We start from the raw sequence: 17,740 nt of genomic DNA on the forward strand, positions 1-17,740 counted from the left end.
TGGGACAGCCATCACGAGCAATACAACCCCAAGGCTTTGTCAGTAGGTTTTTCAGCTACTGCTGCCTCCTAGGAAATGATGAAACCTAAAAATACTGGGCTCTAAAGGACTAATCAATGAGGGAAGGGCATATCTAGGTCTGCTACCCTGCACCACTATGATATCCTCTTTCTACACCACGGGGAGTCACTCCCTGTCAAACTGTACAGGAGGAGTGACTTTGGCCCCAAGGAGGTTGGTTCCTTCTTTCCACTGTGGAGATGAGAATATCTTCTCTTTTATCTCGTTTTCCTTTCCTTCTGTTGCTGGGATTTTCCACAATCTTGCCTATGTTTTGATTTAGATACAGCTGAAAAGATTTTGGTATTAGCCACTTCCCTTTTTTAATAATTATTGACTATTCTTGTTTTGAAAAAGCAAAGTGTGAAGTATTTGTTGTTTTCAAAGGAAAGCATTTATTTTAATGGCATATCTGTTCACAAAACAAATCATCAGTGATTGAAAATAGAATGTACGCTACCACTTTCTGAAAGTCATTTACAGCACAGAAAGACCACTTTGGCAGACACATTTATGTCTATACAAGATTAGATTTTGCATTTATTATGGGCATGTGGCATATTATTAATTATTAACACCAAAAATAAATGTTTATGTTTGCAGAAAAACAAGCTGCTAAATTCTGAGAAAATATTGTCAAGGATTTACACATTGTGTCACGTGTGTTGTGTAAATGGGAACAGCAGAGTTTCAGTATTTATTATTAGAACAAAAACCTTTTTCATCCTGCAAAAGGAAATCCAGGCTGTAATTTACCTGCATCTCTAAATCAACAGGTCTGATACTTAAGAGTAACCCTTTGCAGATCAAATAATTGACTTTGCTTTCTCACCAAAAGCATAGCTCGTGGAACTTCTTTGCCCTCATTCCCTACTGAACTGCAAGCAAATTACAAAGATGCTTCTCCCAGAAGACCTGAAATGCTTCCTTTTCTATCCTAGACCCAAGGAATGAGTAATGGGGCTCCACACCCTGCCAGAGGGAAAACAATGATATTCCACTGAAAAAAATCGTGCTTATTAGATAGTCTCTCTCCTAGATTTCATACATACACAATTTCAAGATTTCAGACCAAGATGTCCTGTTCAGAGAAGCTCTTGAGTCTTGAAACATGATTGGGAAAGATCTCCTTTCCCTCTAAGGAGAAAAAGTAATTATCAAAGCATATGGAAATAAAGGAAGGAGTAGGATGTCAGCCTCGCATATCTCTTTATGTTGTGCGCATCAGTGCAACATCATACTCCCAGCTGGCCACGCAGATTGCCTTACTCGTGGGCTGGAGGGCTTTGCAGAGCGCTGCATGCCTCGACCAGCCTTTTCCATTACAACTTTGCAGTGCTGCTAGTCAGGTTTAGCTCTGGCTACAGCACTGTGATGGAAGCCCTGGTCTAGACAAAGCACTTGTAGCTGCCAGCATTTTTCTGTTCTGCCATCCATCCCACTCAGAGAAAACCTTTTGCAGACTGTGCTGTGATGGAGGTTTCAGAGCAAGGGGTGACACTGTTTTCAGTAGCCTCTCTGTCCCCTGCCCTCAAGCTGTGTTGAAGCTCAAGCGGTGCCAAAACTCTGCTTAGGGGATGTCTGTGTTTCTGCTGCTTCCCCAGACAGACTCAGGATTTGTCTCCCTGCCTGCACAAATGCAGAAACCTCTTGTTTTTGTCATTTATCTCAATACAGTTTCCCAATCTTTCTTCTGGAAGCGACACTGCTGGAGGCACTGAAGGTGCAAGCCCAGATCAACATTCAAATCCTTGCCAACCAATTGACTTTACAGGAGGTTAAACAACTGTGGGCAAAGCAGCAATAAAGTGGACAGACCAGCTCTGCCTTTGGGAGAGTTGCTCTGCTATTTCTACCTCAGCCTCAGCTCAGGGAAGGGGCAGGTCCAAGTCAGCACTCCTTCCCTTGCCTCATGCACTCTTTGCCTGCTGCTTTGCAAAATCCCCTTCAGCTGTCTGAAAAGAGGTCAGAAACGTGCACGCAATGCACTGGAGGAGCAGACCAGCACGGGGAGCAGGCACAGCAGTACCAGGACGCTCTCCAAGGACCTTCCCTGCTGTTGCTCAGCCCCAGGCAGCTGCACCCTCTCCCCACTGCCCTGCTCCCTGCACAGCCCCATCAGCTCTGGGCCAGGCCTCACATCATGCTGTATCTGCTGGTGTCACTTCAGGCTGCAGATACTGCCAGACTGAAAGGCTGTTTGCAGGCAGCGAAGCTCCCCGTGCCTCCGTCCGCACGTCCGGGGACACCTACCACTGCAGGCAAAGGCAGCGACTGCTGCTGCCCGGTGCTGCACGCCCACGGTGTGGGGAAATGCATTAATAAAATAATTCTGCTGTATCATTAGAGGTCAACACAGCCTATAGCAGGTAATAAAAGATTCATAATGGCACATGAGGGGATGCACTGAATGTCCAAAACTCAGCTTGAAATCATGCAGAGCTCGATTAGGTTTAGGGCTCGGTTTCAGACTCGCCGTTCAGCTGTTGTTTCACAGAAAAGTTTGCAATCAGCGATAACACCTCTGTACTAGCAATTTATGCTGCTTCTAGTAGAAATTATGCCTTGTAGCAAGCAGTACCCTAACATGCACAGAAGCTTCCGCGCTCAGGCTGGGTAATCAAAAATTAATCCATTTCCCTGATTCCGTTAGGGGCCAATACCAGCTATTACTGAGAAGATGGAAGAAATACTGCTGGAAGCACTTTGAAGATAACGTGTTCCTAGTGCTGTATCTTTCCATCCTTTAGTGTTTAAGGACTGGCTAAACCTTAATTTTAGCCAATTTCTACCCCAGTAAAGCTGGTGTGGGCCTGCAGTAGTTTATACTTTGGTATATATTCAAACTTTGGTTAACCTTCTGTTTTTGTCTAAACATCAAACCTCCTCTTGGAATCCTGCTAAAATCCAGCCCCAAGCTGCTGTGGCAGTGGGTCCCTCGGTCCATTTAGATACGAACAGTCATCACTCACTGCCAAAAGGGCTCTTAGAAATTCAGTGCCGGGACTCATGCAAATATTTTTGGTTTGATTATAAAGGCATCATCCTTTCTACATCTGACTCCAGCTTATGACACTAACAAGTACAAAAACAACACAGGAAAATCTCCTAGCTGCCGAATTTCATCTGCTTTTCCAACCTTGCAACACCATTTGACAAAGAAATTAAATCAGACCCATTTTTCCTGATGAGCTTCAAATTTGGCTGTGAATTCTGGCCACATTCTCTGACTGGATTTGATCTTTGGCCATGATTTTTACCAGTACAGCACATCTAATCTCAGACTTGGAGACAGTGCACTCAAAGCAGCTGCTCCAGCTTTGATATAGAAGAGGCTAATATCATTAGCAGAAGAACTTAACAATGTTTGACATATCAAATGTCTTGGTCCCGCCTTAATTCTTTGTGGCCAGCCAGCCCCATCACCCAAGCGATGGTGTCTGCAGACTGGCCAAAGGCCCGGTATACAGGGCAGAAATCTTCTAGTCCAGTAGGTGAGGTTTAGGACAGCAAAACACGCAGAGCAGCTGCACAGAGCACACTAAGCTTTGGTCAATGGCAGCAGGCTACAGCACCAAGCACACGACTACTACTGGCTTTAATTTTAAGGCAAAGAGATGCATGAGAAAGAGGCTTCTCTCACTTCCCATATAAGATCCACAAGCCCTCCTAACACGCTCCTGAAACCTTCCCACTGCCACACACGCAGGCAGGCAGCCCCAGCCAGCAGCCAGAGGCACCCCGAGTGGGAGGCAAAGCCCCCACGAGCCGTGGCAGGGCTGGCCCACCCCAACCTACCACCACAGGCACCCAGCCTGGCTTGTGCAGCACCCTGTGCTTCATGGTACAGCTATCCATCTGCCCCATAATTAGGGAACAACCCATTTCTCTGGGCTGCCCCTCTCCTTTACAGAGTCCCCCATGGAGCCCCAGTGCCTGACTTGCTTCCCTTTCAAGTGGAAAGAGAAAATTACTCATTTGCACCTTCTGTCCTTATATACCAGCCCTGAGGGATGATTTCGATGCACTGGAAGGCTGCACACAGAGCAAGAACTGTTTTGAGGGCTGAGAAACACTGAGGGTGGGTTTTCCCACCCCTCTGATCATTCCTGGCTCGCCCATACAAACTGCTTACCCCCATGCATGGCTCCTGCCCTAACACAGCCCCAGATGTGCCAGCAAAGCAATGGGAAGAGCGAAGCAATGCCAGTGCCTGCACACAGAAAAGGAGGCTGGGAGGAACTGGAAGGGACTGTTTGGACTTTGCTGGTTTAGCTATCTGATAGGGAAAGAGGTAAAACACCCTCCTCTGTGGCTCCTGCCAGTTATTCACCATCTACCAAATTCCACAGCCCAAAACGAAAGCTGAGTTAGAAATCCACTGCCCCACTTCATTTGGTTACATCCCGGCAAGGCAAAAAACGCAAAACTCCTAATCTGGTCAAGCGACTGCAAGGGTACAGCTGCGCCCATAGCAGCTCTCGCTGTGCACATCACGCCAGCACCCACCGAAGCCACCTGCAGCCAGAGGCTGGGCACCGGGCGCGGCCGGCAGCGAGCCCGAGTCCCAGACGGGACGCACAGCCCGGGGCAGCCCCGCGGGGAGCTCCGCGCTCACTTGAACGAGAGCCGGGGCGGGGGGAGCCGCGCGGAGCGGGCGCGGCACGGGCACGGGGCAGAGTTTCCCCCGGAGCCCGGCGGGTCGGGTGCGAGGCGGGCGGCCGGAGCATCCCCTCACCTCGCGGCACCCCGTGGCGGAGCAGCGGCGCTCCCCGGCCGCCCCCAGCCCCGCCGCCGAGCCCGAGAGCCCCCCGGCCGCCGTGCCCGGGGGCGGGGAGCTCGGCGGGCGGGGGGGCGGCGCGGCGGCGGCGCTAGGGCGGCGCGGCGGCGGGCCCGGAGGAGGGGAGGGAAGGCTGGCGCCGCCGCCCCGCTCGCCGCCAGTCGCGGGGAGGTCGACCCGAAGTGAGGAGCCGCCGCCGCCGCCGCCGCCGCCGCCCCAACTTCGGCCGCAGCGCTCCCGGCTCGGCTCGCCCCGAGGCCGCCCCGCCGGGGGCCGCCCCCGCCCCGAGCGGCGGGGCCGGGCGGGGAGCCCCGCTGGGGAGCGCCTCGGCGATGAGCTGCCCGCCGGAGGACAGCGGCCGCCCGGCAGCGCCCGGCAGCGCCCGCCGCCCAGCGCCAAACTTTGCGGCCGCCCGGCGCCCCGGGCCAACTTCGGCGGAGGGAGGCAGGGAAGGAGGCGCCCCCCGGCTCCCCGATGCCGCCCCGGCGCGTCCCGGCGCCGCCCCGCGGTGAGGCGAGGGCGACCCGCGCGGTGAGTACGGCCCCGGGGGGCGGGGGGGGCAGCGGGGTTGGGGTGCGCGGCCGGGGTCCCCCCTTTAAATCCGCCGGGGTCCCCCCCGAGCCCCCCGGGGTCCCCCCGGAGCGGATGGGTGCGGGACCGGCGCCCCCTGCCGGCCGCGGACCGCCGGGTTCGGGAGGGGCGAGGCAGCGGGGAGGGACGCGGAGGGGCCGGGGGGTGCCCGGCCGCCGCCCCCCGGCGAGCACTCGGCTGGCTTCTGGGGGAGGAGAAGACCCAAAGTCGGCTTGGAAGGAGGGTGGGGAGAGTAACCCCGATGGAGCGGACGGGGCGCTGGTGCTCAGCCTGGAAACGGGTCCCTGGCGTCGGAAACTGCAAGTGATTTTTCCCAGCGCTCACCCCCAAAAAAAATTATCTAAAGGGACACCTAATGACGGTGAGCCGCGCAGATGAGCTAGATCTGATAAAGCAGGCGCTTTTGTACTCGCAAAGTTGGTCCGTGTGCTTTTCTGGCCTCTACCGAATGTACTTTTATTGTTCTGCAATCAACTTTTCGATATTCTGGATTTGATGCGCTAGGAGCCAGCCTCGCTTCTGCAGAGATGTTAGCAGAGACAGTGAGTGAAACAAACGGCGGAGATGCTTTTAAAGAGGGAATAAATCACTGCCTTGCCTAAGGACAATGCGGCTCGGGATGAGCAGCTGGGGCCTAGGCAGCCAATCAAAAGGAGGAAAACCCCAGCAGAACTTTCCCGGGTTTGCTTTTGGTGGGTTTAGATGCTTTTTGTTTTGTTTTGTTTTGTTTTGTTTTGTTTTTTTCTGGATTTGCAACAAAAAATAAAGGTTGATTTCAGGCGTGTTTTTGGAGCTTTAAAGGACGTTTACCAGAGAGCTTCCAGCAATTAGCAGCATTTTTCCAATAGACCCATGGACTGCCGTCAGCCCTCAGCCCCGTGACACTGATAAGAAGCGGCACCAACTTTCTAGCTACGTATGTAAAATCTGGCAATAGTACAGAACAAATCCAGGATCTGTTAGACTTCTGCTTTCATTCCATTTTGACAGTAAGAATTTCATCAGGCTTTAGAAAGTCAGCAGCTCCGAGCCTGCCTTGGAGGTTTGGTAGCCCCATACCCCCAGGTTCTGCTTTCTGAAGAGCGCATAATGTTACCTGACCAGGGGAAAATAACAAGCAAAAAAGCCCCAGCCACCCCAAATGCTGACTTAAATCAGAGAGGAAAAACTTGCACAACAGATTGAGTCTAGGTACAGAGATGTTTAAGGCAATAAACCACAATTATAAAGATTCTAGAGGAAAACCTTAACGCAGCTACACACGAAGGCTTTAAAATTTAAATAGCTCAAGTGCCTTGGCTCCATATGCTGACTGCCGATGATACCCTGCAAGTAATGGCAGCGGTGGTGTGAGGTGTCACTCAGCAAAGAATGATGTGGGAAAACCCAAAATAATTTAAGTGCAGAGCCGAATCCCAGCTTTATGGTAGCAGAACTCTATATCTTATTTTCCTCAGCCAATAGTTATTGACATTTTAAATTTCTCCTGAGACAAAGAAATCTTTTTCTGCTAGATAGTTGAATAAGCCCGATAAAAATAGAAGATAAACTTTGTTTGGAGCAGTGTTTGAGTCCACAGGCACTACAGCAATTGTTTGGCATATACTTGGATCTGAGTGTGATGGGAAGGGTGCATTAAATTGTTAAATATAGGTTCCATTTTTGTTTGCATAGATAACTAGTTCTGCATGAGATGGGATGCGATTGTTACTATTTTTCAGATTGGAGCAGTGTGTGTACTGGGCTCTCAAATTTTCTAGGTGTAGCAAGGTAAAAATGTTTGATTTTGATTAAATGTTGTGACATGCGGGAATGAGGGTTAGTTCTGTTTTGTAATACCTATTATTTCATCAATTATAATTAATAATTGGCGTGGACATAAAGGATCTTTTTACCTGGGCGTGATTAGATACACCCCTCTGCGGAAGCTGGGATACAAACTTCCCACAGGGATACAAACTGTTAGGGGTGCAAACTTTTTTCTTTTGGAAAAAAGCGCTCTGCAGGCCCCCACGCAGTCAGCTGACAGCCCCCATTCCATGCATCCGTTAGGGATTTTAACCCGTTCTCCTCACACTGGCGTAAATCATAGTAACTGAGTCGGGCTCTTGTTCTTACTCCTGTGTTGTGGCAGCGTATGTTTTATCAAATACCTGGACTGTAGGAGAAGCGATTGCTTGTTCTTTTATTGCATTCTTCACATACCTGCTGTACGTCAGAATCGAAGGCCAGGAACCACCCTGTAACACTGTGCAGCAACTTTTCAGCAGGGACCTGATGCAGGAGAGGGACTGCAGAGCTTCCAGCTGACGCCTTTTGTGCCGAGGGAATTATCTGGGGCTGGGGGCTGGATTTTCTCTGTGCTGGAAGGAGGCAGAGGGGGTGTGTTTGCTAACAACCCCTGACAAGAGCTGAAGTTCTTCACCAGCAGTAATTCTGCCGAGATGCCTTTTAGCTGGTTTGTGGAGAAGGGGGGATCTGCTCAGGCTGCAAAATGGAAATGCTGCGTGAGGTCTGACCGGCAGCCTCACCCACAGGGGAGGAGGGTGTATGTGCACCTTTACAGCCAGTTTTAGTCTGGGGGTCAGCTGTTTGCCTTCCTTAAACGTGTGATGCAGCCGAACTGTAACATGCTCATTGTAGCCTAAATGTCCTCCACTTTGCACAGAGAGGTGCTTTGGGGGAAGGCAAGGACAGCAGAGATGGTGTTCATCTCCCAGGTGCCCGGGGAATGCCTCCTGTTTTTCAGGTTGCAGAGGATACCGCATGTGAAAATCCAAGGCCCCCCAGTGCTCGGCAGTTCACACCGCTGTTGCCCCACAAGGCAGGGTGTGCCTTGAAGGTTTTTGGTGTGGTAGCTGTCCTCCAGCAGCGTGCTGCCACCTTGCCCTCAGTCCGTAGCTGTGTCACTCCCTCCGTCAGCCCCATGGGCCCTGCGCCCCCAGAGCCTGGGACCAGAGGGCAGACAGGGAACCGGAGGTGCAGAGGGTAGGTGGGGGTGTCACTTACTGGTTATTCCTGATTTGTTGATTGCTTCTTGTAAGGTCAAATGTGCAGGTGCTAACTGAGGGGGTAAAAGCCGCTGCTTTGTTACCCACAGCAAGAGGCTTAGTGCTATGGGGCGCGCACAGCTAGAAACTTCAGAAATGTTATTCTAAGTGTTTTTTGCAAAATAATGCATGTATTTTTAGAATTAGAGCACTGAAATGTGGAATGCATATAGCAAGTGACTCTGCAGGAATAAATATAAGCAAGACAAATTGTATGGCTCTGTTAGAAAAACCCCAATAGCGCTTAGCATATGATCCTTAATGTGCTTTGGTCAATATCTTTCTCTGTATCAATGGAAGCTCATTAAAAGAAGATATTGCAGACTAACTGAGCCATGCCGTATTAGTTCTTGCCAAAGCTTGACATTTTTAATACATTAATAATATGTCTGTAATGTAATGGAAAACTATTAATCAGAACTGGTTATATGCCAGAATTTTAAGCTATAATTGGCTGCTTCTTGTCAGGGATGTCTGTCGTACAGTTCTACATCTGCCTAATACTCAGATGTCTTGCACTCCTCTGCACTTTTTCCTTGTCAGTGCACTAAATTCGATCGATGTTATAGTCTATAATTCTGTGTAACGACCATCATTATGACTCTGGCTTACTTTAATGAGAATTCGTTATATGGGAAGTGTTTTAGCACAGTGTGTTAAGGTAGCGGCTTGCTTCCTATTATTTCAGTCCTATCCAGTCCTGTTTATTTGTAGATCTGCATCTCAGCAGTTATTAAAAGGTTATTGGAAACTGAAGAGCTAGCAAGGAAAATATTAAAGAAAACAAATCTATTTTTCCTGAATATGGAAGCTTGTAGGCTAAGGATAATTAAACCTTGTAACTTTTTATTTCTACATAGAAACATGATGTTCACTGACTGTTCATTCCAGCTATGACCAAGCATTCTCTAATACAGACTGTGTTCTGATTTCTGACAATAAATTTCAAATAATTTGCAGGTTTTGAGCCAGGTCAAGGGACTCTCTCTCTCTTTTTTTTTTTTTTTTTTTTTTTCATTTTAAGCAGGGAATATTTTTCCCTTCTGTATAATGACTGTGCTAGGCTCTGTGACTTTTTAGTTTTTTTCCCTGCAAAATACATTAGAAAGGACTAGAGGAGACAAGTATGAGGGTGTCTTTAGAAGGACGTGGAAAAACTTCTCTGAATTATTAAAATCTAAGATAGTAAGTAAATATTGCCACTGAAATCAAACAAAAAATAATGTAAGGCTGCTTATAAAGCTATGGTACTACTCAATGTGATTCTTAAGAAGATCTAATTTTAATTCAGTCTTAGATATTTTTTCTTTTATGTCAAATTCATATTTGAGGCTTAAATATATTTGATCTAATTGAGAATTGTTATTGCATGAAATTTCAGATATTCTCTGCATATTCTGATAAAATATACCAGAGTTGTATGGTAACATTTGATAAAACGAATATAATGGAAAATTGCATTTACGTCCATACGGCAATTATTGTAAATTACTTTGCTATGGAAACACAATTCAACCATCTGTTGGCATTTCATAGTGTCTGCAGTTTAGCTCAGTTTAAGATGAAGCATTATTTAAATATAGGGATGCCGCTTGTGAATAGCTTTGAAGATAAGTTTTGAAAATGTGTATTACCAAAGCGACGTACGCAGGAGCTCAGCGAGTCATATGACACTTGCTGTGGTTTGGGGTAGAGGAGGGTTCATGGCACGCAATTTAAGCCTCAGAACAAGCAAAGTGGGTGACAGAACGGGATGACTTACGGTTGTTCGTTGATGTCTGCCTGAAGGGTTTACTTAGATTTTAGCAGCATCCAGATGAAAAGAGTGCAGAGGTGCTGTTGTGGCTGTCTGAAATCCTCCTCCTGCAGAGTCCAGTCCTATGGCCACAGAAAGCAGTGCACGAGCTCCCGTCCTCAGCTGGCACAGGCTGCCAACAGGCGCAGGCTGAAAGAGATGAGATGGAATTTGTAGTATGGTTTTTGTCTGTCCGTGTTTAGGGAGCTTACCCCATCTTTGCAATTTCCCCCGCACACTGTTTGTATTTTTACCAAATGCATATGTTGTCATTGTAATAACATCCTGGGATTTTCTGTGTGTAATAAAATGATTGACATGACATAAACTGAGGGAATTTCTAGTTACTTTTTGAAAGGGGGAAAGGGGATATATCTGCTATGAAATAAATACCAAGTACACAGGGACACCCACCCACAAACCTAGGAAAATACAGCATCCATCCTAGAAGGGGAGAGCATCCTTACAGTAAACGACAAATGGACTATTATCTTTATCAGTAGTTTATCAGCATGATCAGTTAAAGAAGAAAAAAAAAGGAGGAAAGCTCTTCCAGTGCTAATGAGAAGTTTCAAGGAAACAGAAGTGCATTTATACAATCTTTGTTACTCTTCCAAAAAAGAGTGTAAGAAACATGTAAGGCTTTTGGAGCTCACTGAGGTCCTCTTGCCAAGAGACTATCACTTGCCAAGAGACCTGGTACTCATCTCTATGTCACCTCAATAAAAGAGCCTTCCTGCTGTTTCACCAGAGTTTGGTTCCCTGCTCCCCTACCTGCCTGGATAGGCGTGCACAATACTCAAGTTCTGTAGTTTGCTCTCTGGTGTCGCAAGGATGAAAATACAGTTTTGGAAGCAGAAACATGTAACTCACCTGGAACACTACAAATCTGTGTTTGTTAGGGAAGAGTTAAATCCTTCATGTCAAAATACTTTTCACTCCGAATGATTTGGGTGGTTTGTCCAGTGTAGCACAGCACCCACAGTAAAGGTTATCCATATTATACCAATTTGCTTTATATTGCATCAAACCTCCAAAATGTCAACATGTGATATATTTTGTAATGCATTGATTCTTGGACAATAACTCTAACTTTTATTGTTTCTAAAAGGGTGCTGGTGCCAGAAGAAAAGAATGATTGATGGGAAACAGACACCAGCCTGTAGACACTCATCCTTCTGCTTCAGATACTGATTTATCAGTGCGTCTGGGCATCCCCTGTGAGCTGTGAACACGGAGGATCACTCAGGGTTATCGACAGTGTAGCTGAAGACCCGCAACTTCACAAATTATTATCTGCTATTGGACATCTTTTACAAGAAGCCCTGACAGATAAGTTATAAGACAAAGGACAAGCTCTACGTTGCTGTGAAAGGCTGTCACTGGGGTCTGTGTGGCTTCTACCAAAGTCTTCAACTTAGTAAAGCAAACACTGTATCCTAATGCTTCACGTTTGAGTTGGAACCTATTTTATAAAATACATACAAGTATATGTATATATATGTATAACCTATATAGACTGCACGTACGCCAGTACTGAGCATCCTTACAAAGGTGACATACAAGGATTTAGAAATGTATTTGTCAAGATTCCTGTCACTTCACGCCCTCTGGGTTACCGTATCTTCCGTGATGCAGCATTATCCTTCCGTGTGGGGACATTATGATGTGTGTAAGACTCAGATTTACACAGAAGAAGGAAAAGTATGGGATTACATGGCCTGCCAGCCAGAAGCCAGAGACATGATCAAATACGTAAGAGTGACTCTGGATCCCCCAGATATAACGTGTGGAGATCCTCCTGAGACTTTCTGTGCAATGGTAAGGCAAGCTTTTAATTTTCATAACTAGCAGATATATACTTGTGCTAGATGGCAGCAAAATGGAAGTCCTGTAGCACACATGCAAATATCCTGGAAAATCTGCCTCGTGTTCTGAATGCGAGAGGGTTGTGCTAAACAGACGCCAAGCAGTACATTAAGCTGGGCAATGCGATGTTCTTATTATTGGGGCCTAGCTTGACTAGGCCTCAATTCGGTGTGTCTTTAGGTCAACTTTTAATGACTTAAAAGAAAGCAGCATAAAACTCATAGTCCGTTAACCCCTAAGCAGGGCACATTTGCCTGGATCACAAAAGTATTCAGTGAATTGCTTCTAATACAGTCACCTGAAAGCATCGTAGCATTGTATAATTGAGCATCGTTTCTCATGGTTTGCTCAAGCTGCAGAAGCTCAAAAGTGGTGGTGGGAGCTGTGCTGCTGGAGCTTTTTGGGCAAGCCTGCACTGACACAGACGTTATTGGAGCCCGGGTACCCCAGGCAGCACGTATGCACATTTGTGTGCACGGGAAGCGTAAGAAAGCTCTTCATATAGGGACTGGCTCTACAAACAGTTGAGAGCTTTTTTTTCTTTAACTGAGACTGCAGGCATTCAGGTCAACTAAGAAAGACTAAAGTCAAGTTCCTTAATTTGGATGCTCCTAAAATTAGAAAACAATTTTGGAAATGCTGGGCTTGGTAAATAATTGTACAGGTATGAGAAATGAGGCAGGCAGCATATATCAGCCTTTTACAGCTGTGCTGCTCCTGAGTATTTGATAGATTGTGCTCTAAGAGGTCAGTGAGATTGGAGGAAATTTTCAACTTGCAGATAACTTTTTTCTTCTCACAAATACTTGGTATTTTACAGAAATAAATATTTTACAGAAATAAATAAGTGGAAGATGTGGTATTCCTTTACTACAGAATGGGAGTTTGAGGCACAAAACATATATATTAATAAAGCACTGGAAATTTACATCACGTTACCCAGATGATTTAGGTTTGAAAAAACCATGAGTTCTGGTAGGTGAGGGAACAGTCTACAAGACAGTTGTTTGCCTGTGTACAAATCATCATCGCTGTGTGACAGAATCCCCACAGGAAGGAAATTTGCTTTTAAACGCCTTATGGTATCATTTGCAACCACTACTGTTCTGTAAGGAGTTCAGGTCCAACCACACATACATTTAAGGCATTATGTGCATGCATGCAGCTGCTTCCCACGTACATTATGGTAATAGCCACGTGATAAATTGCGGAGCTACGTGAATAAATTACATTCACTGTGATCCTTTGACTGCACCACTTGCTCTCTGCCCACTAATCCATCTCTGCTGACATGACTTTGACACTCTAAACCTCCAAGCAGCTTCAAGCAGCCCCTGTTTAAAAACAAATGTAACGCGCCTTGTGTAATATGGTTGTTTACTTTTTTCTTTATCATTATGTGTATTTTCTCCCTCAAAATTGTAATGGATAGGATTGAGTCCTCAATCAGTGATGTTTAAACTTGCTCTTCTAATGCAGTACGCTGCCCAAGAAAACCTGTTTCTTCCTTTCAGTGCAGATAAACATTGCAGCAGTTCCCATATTAAGCAATTTTTTAAATTTCTGAATGCCTTGGTTATCACTCCACTCTTTAGATAGAACAATGATGATAAAAAAATGACATTTTGATTAAATCTAAGTATTTAAATGGTGTCAGAACTCCCCCTGTAAATATTTGACCCAGCAAGGTCTTTGCTGCAGTGATGGGGTATGAAAGTTTGCTTAGGAATCACCTGAGGTCACAGACGTAACTCATTTGCAGCATAAGCACTTAAGATGCAGAAGGCCACCAGAATCCTAACAAGAGGAATGGAAGAAGAGGAAGAACTGGAGAGCAGGAGGAGATGCAGAAAGGGAGCAAGAGAGCACAATGAAAAAGTGTATTTAGTGATATGAGTTTATGGACTACATGACAGACAGTTGTATTTGCTTTCAGCATAGATTTATATTGTACATATGCTCTGTATTCACATGTGTGTGGTTAATGACATGACTTACTTGAAACATGAGGAAAATTACAGGAATAGTTGGTGTTCCTGAGGTATTCCACAGCAGCAAAGCACTCCCTTCCCTAAAAAACGCTTCATGTCCACCTGCACTATATCTAATTAGACGCCATTCAAAAGGAGGTTTTACATATTTGTAGGGTTGAGCCTTTGGCATTTGCCAATGAGCCAATCTTCTATTTTAGTGTTCATTTTTAGGTTAGGAAAATAGCATTGTCATAGTAGGTGGGCAGTGGAAGAGAGTGCGTTCCAGTTAGGCATGTTCTTGTACTTAAAACAATTCCTGAATTTGAAATGGCAGAGATATAAGCATTTCTTTTCAGCATAGCAAAGTGATGAACAGACTTATAAAAATGTTTGGTTTTATTACTGTGAATATTATATTGTAGCGTACCAAAGCTACGTAGCAGTTTTTTGTTATTCAAATCAGGTTAATGCTCAACTGCCTTCTCTTAATTCCTTGGAGATCAGGGTCCTTTCAGATACTCTAAGGAAAGTAACAGTACCAAAAAGCTAAGTCTCCTTCTGCAAGAGGAGGAAGAGATTGCATCAATCTTCTGGTTTGTCTCCATATTCATTCTCCAGTCAGCTTTAGTTTTCACCACAAACTATACTGGCAAATTATATGGACTGAGGTACTATCTACCTGTTGAGTCTATGTCAGTTATAAGCATGGCACAGATAAGACCACTAAACCACAACCAGACTGAGGAATTTCACTCGGTTTCTGTTGGGAGATTGCATTAAAATCTAGGGAGTCAGTGAGAGCAACATAAGAGTATACGGTAACATGCAATGTAATCATGCACTGAAATGCATGCAATCCTGCAGTAAAGAACTGACTTCGTCTCTGTATCTGCAGAAGACATGAAAAGTAAGGGCTCTAGATTCCAGCAGGAAAGGCTAGGTACTGGGAAAACCTGGTAGTGGTCAGACTGGGCAGTACTGGAGTGCGCTGCCCCAGCAGAGCCCACCTACCTCTGGGTAGGGGCCTCACAGCACATCTTTAAGGGCTGGTTTAGCAGAGGGCTGGCAGCAGTGAGCAAGGCATCAAGCATGGAAAAGAGGCAGTTGATGGTAAAGTTTGGTTCCTACCTATTTCTGCATACTCCCCATGGAATTAAGTGGTTTTATGAGTCCATTATGATTTTTTATTCAGTGAGCTTGCTTAGTTGATAAACCAAATAACAAGGTTCTGCACATGCAGATTTGTTACAAAATGCAAATGCACTCCTCCAGTCAGCAGCTAATCCAGCATGCGGCAGCTCACCATTCTTAAGTACCTTTGGGCCATCCCTCCAGGACAGCATCTGTAGGTATTCTGGGGAGCAGACAGCAGGAAAACTATCCTACAAATGCTTTCATGCAATCTGTTCTGAGAATAACATTATAGTTTCTGGTGACATTCAGTATTGACAACTCATGAGATTATTCTGAAACCTCAAACCCCTGGAGTCCTATGATTATAAGAGATTCACCACTTTCATTTAAAACACCATCTTCATTTTCTTAGTCCTCCTGGTTGCAAAGAAAAGTTTGAAAATGAAACTGAGAAGCTCAAAAAGCAAAAGCCAAACAAATAGCCCACCAAATTATTATTTGTTTTAAAGCTCGTCATTTTTAAAGTCGCTCAGGATTTTTAGGACTTGGGAAAGGATTTTGCTTGAGAGGAGAGAAGCATGAAAAAAATTATAAACAAATAAATGTCATAGAGCAGTTAGTGCTCACAGTCTCTGGCCATGGAGTTGTGTGTGTAAGGAACATGTGACAGCATCCTTCCCTAACAGGCAACTCCTTCCTCTGCAGAAGGCTTTGACTGGTAGCTTCTGTCTTCCCTGTACATTTTAAAGCAATCTTTAGCCTCTTACGTGGGAGGCATGCATGGTGGCAGATGATGCACGTTTATTTTCAGTGGCCTTCCTGCAAGGAAATTTGACTGTCCTTGTCAGTCACAGTACTGGATGGTCATTGTGTTAGAGACAGTGTGGCCATCCTGCCTTTCTATAATTCATGAACTTTGAGCATTTGGCATTGGTAACAGTGTGTCTGGCACAGTACACTTGTGCGTAGTTGGCCTGGGGGAAGAGAAAGCTAGAAAGGGGAAAGAGGAGAGAGAAGAGCTACCTCACATTTTCAGAATTCACTTTGCAAAGATACCATAAGCAAAATATTAAGTATGTGAAGGTGCTAGTTATTGTGGCACTGCAGCATTTCAGTTTACAAAACATATCTGCTTTAAATTCCCAGGAATAAATAACAGCTGGTGAAATCTTTTACCTCCTTAATTGTAAGCACTTGTTAAAATTTCACAAAAAAATCTGTACACTTACAAAAAGAAGCAAAAAGTTTGTCAGCTGTACCCCTGTGTGACTGCCAGGAGCCAGCAACAGAGATGAGCAGCACAATCAGAAGCAGGAGTGAGAACAAGCGTCCCTTCCTATGGCAAGCTCCTACATTCTGGCCACACACCTTGCATGGCTTTTGCAGGTGCCTTGTCCCCAGGGTCACAAGGCGCGGCAGGAGCTGTAGCACAGCTCTCCAAGCTGCCAGCACTCAGCAGCTGTCTGCTGCCTCTTGCAAGGGCTGACTCCTTCGCTAAAATCTAGCCTTTGTCACCGGTTTTGCATTCAAACGTTTGCCAGTCTTAGCAATGTAAATTCTTCACAAACCTAACCAGGAGACTCCTAGTGGCTCTCACCGTAATTTGCAGACTTATTGTGAACCTGCACTTACAGCTGAAATGGCAACATAAAAATATACTTTTCTGCTTATGTTTAGATCACATCTAGCTATCATAACACAATCCAGCATTCCAGTAGCTAAAAAAATGATGAAATTATCTGCAATTAATCTGTTGCCTGCAGCTAACTTTCTTCGTAGGTTAAACAGAATCTTGAAAAGAAGCCTACAGACGGAAGTCACATGTGTTTGTACAATTTATAGAGCAGAAATGCTGATGACAGTAGAAATTTGAGCCCTTGAGTGCTACTCTGTATTTCATCGCCAATCAAAACTAAATTAAGAAACAAAGATTATTAAAAAGTCTTCTGTGAATGTAATTCTGGCATAATATTATGAGGTGGACATTAAATTATTCCCTCTGAGACTTTGAGCGTCATTAATATAGCATTTCTTTAATTACAAGTAGGCTTATATTTCTTAAAAAAAATAAAAAATACTCTTGCATAGTTAGTGATACCATTATAACGTTTACTGAAATAATTAAATGAACAGATACTCTTCTGAGCAACATATAAATCAAAATGTGAAATAAAAATGTATTTTTGGAAGCATTTTGGCATGCATATAGTCTTGGGTAAGACATTTTTAGAATAACATTAAGCAATACTGTTAAGGGATGCCAATAAGAAAAAAAGCCTTTTATTTGCTGAATATGGACAAGGAATCTTTCATTTTAGGTCCATCTGTGCAATCTTATGAGGTAGCGTGGGGGAGAATGGAAACACGGAGTTAAAGATGAGGCTATTATTACTGTCTTTTTTAATGTGAGTTTTCGTAAGTGTATATTTAAAAATATGTACAGCCCTGAAAGTTATTACAGACCTGCATCCATCTATTTTGGACTTTT

General features: G+C 45.2%; 1 protein-coding gene across 5 annotated transcripts in view; it reads left to right on the forward strand.

The window, feature by feature from the left end:
- Nucleotides 1-5,033: 5,033 nt before the first annotated feature.
- Nucleotides 5,034-17,740, forward strand: part of NTNG1 (netrin G1) — a 156,551-nt gene continuing 143,844 nt past the window's right edge. For all 5 annotated transcript variants that reach the window (XM_082766584.1, XM_082766581.1, XM_082766582.1 and 2 more), the window contains exons 1-2: nt 5,034-5,371; nt 11,388-12,097. In XM_082766584.1, coding sequence (XP_082622710.1) covers nt 11,852-12,097 — 246 coding nt within the window. In that variant the 5' untranslated portion in view covers nt 5,034-5,371; nt 11,388-11,851. The remainder of the gene's footprint in view (nt 5,372-11,387; nt 12,098-17,740) is intronic.

This window comes from Aythya marila (assembly GCF_965140915.1).
Source record: "Aythya marila genome assembly, chromosome: 8".
Classification (NCBI taxonomy): domain Eukaryota; kingdom Metazoa; phylum Chordata; class Aves; order Anseriformes; family Anatidae; genus Aythya; species Aythya marila.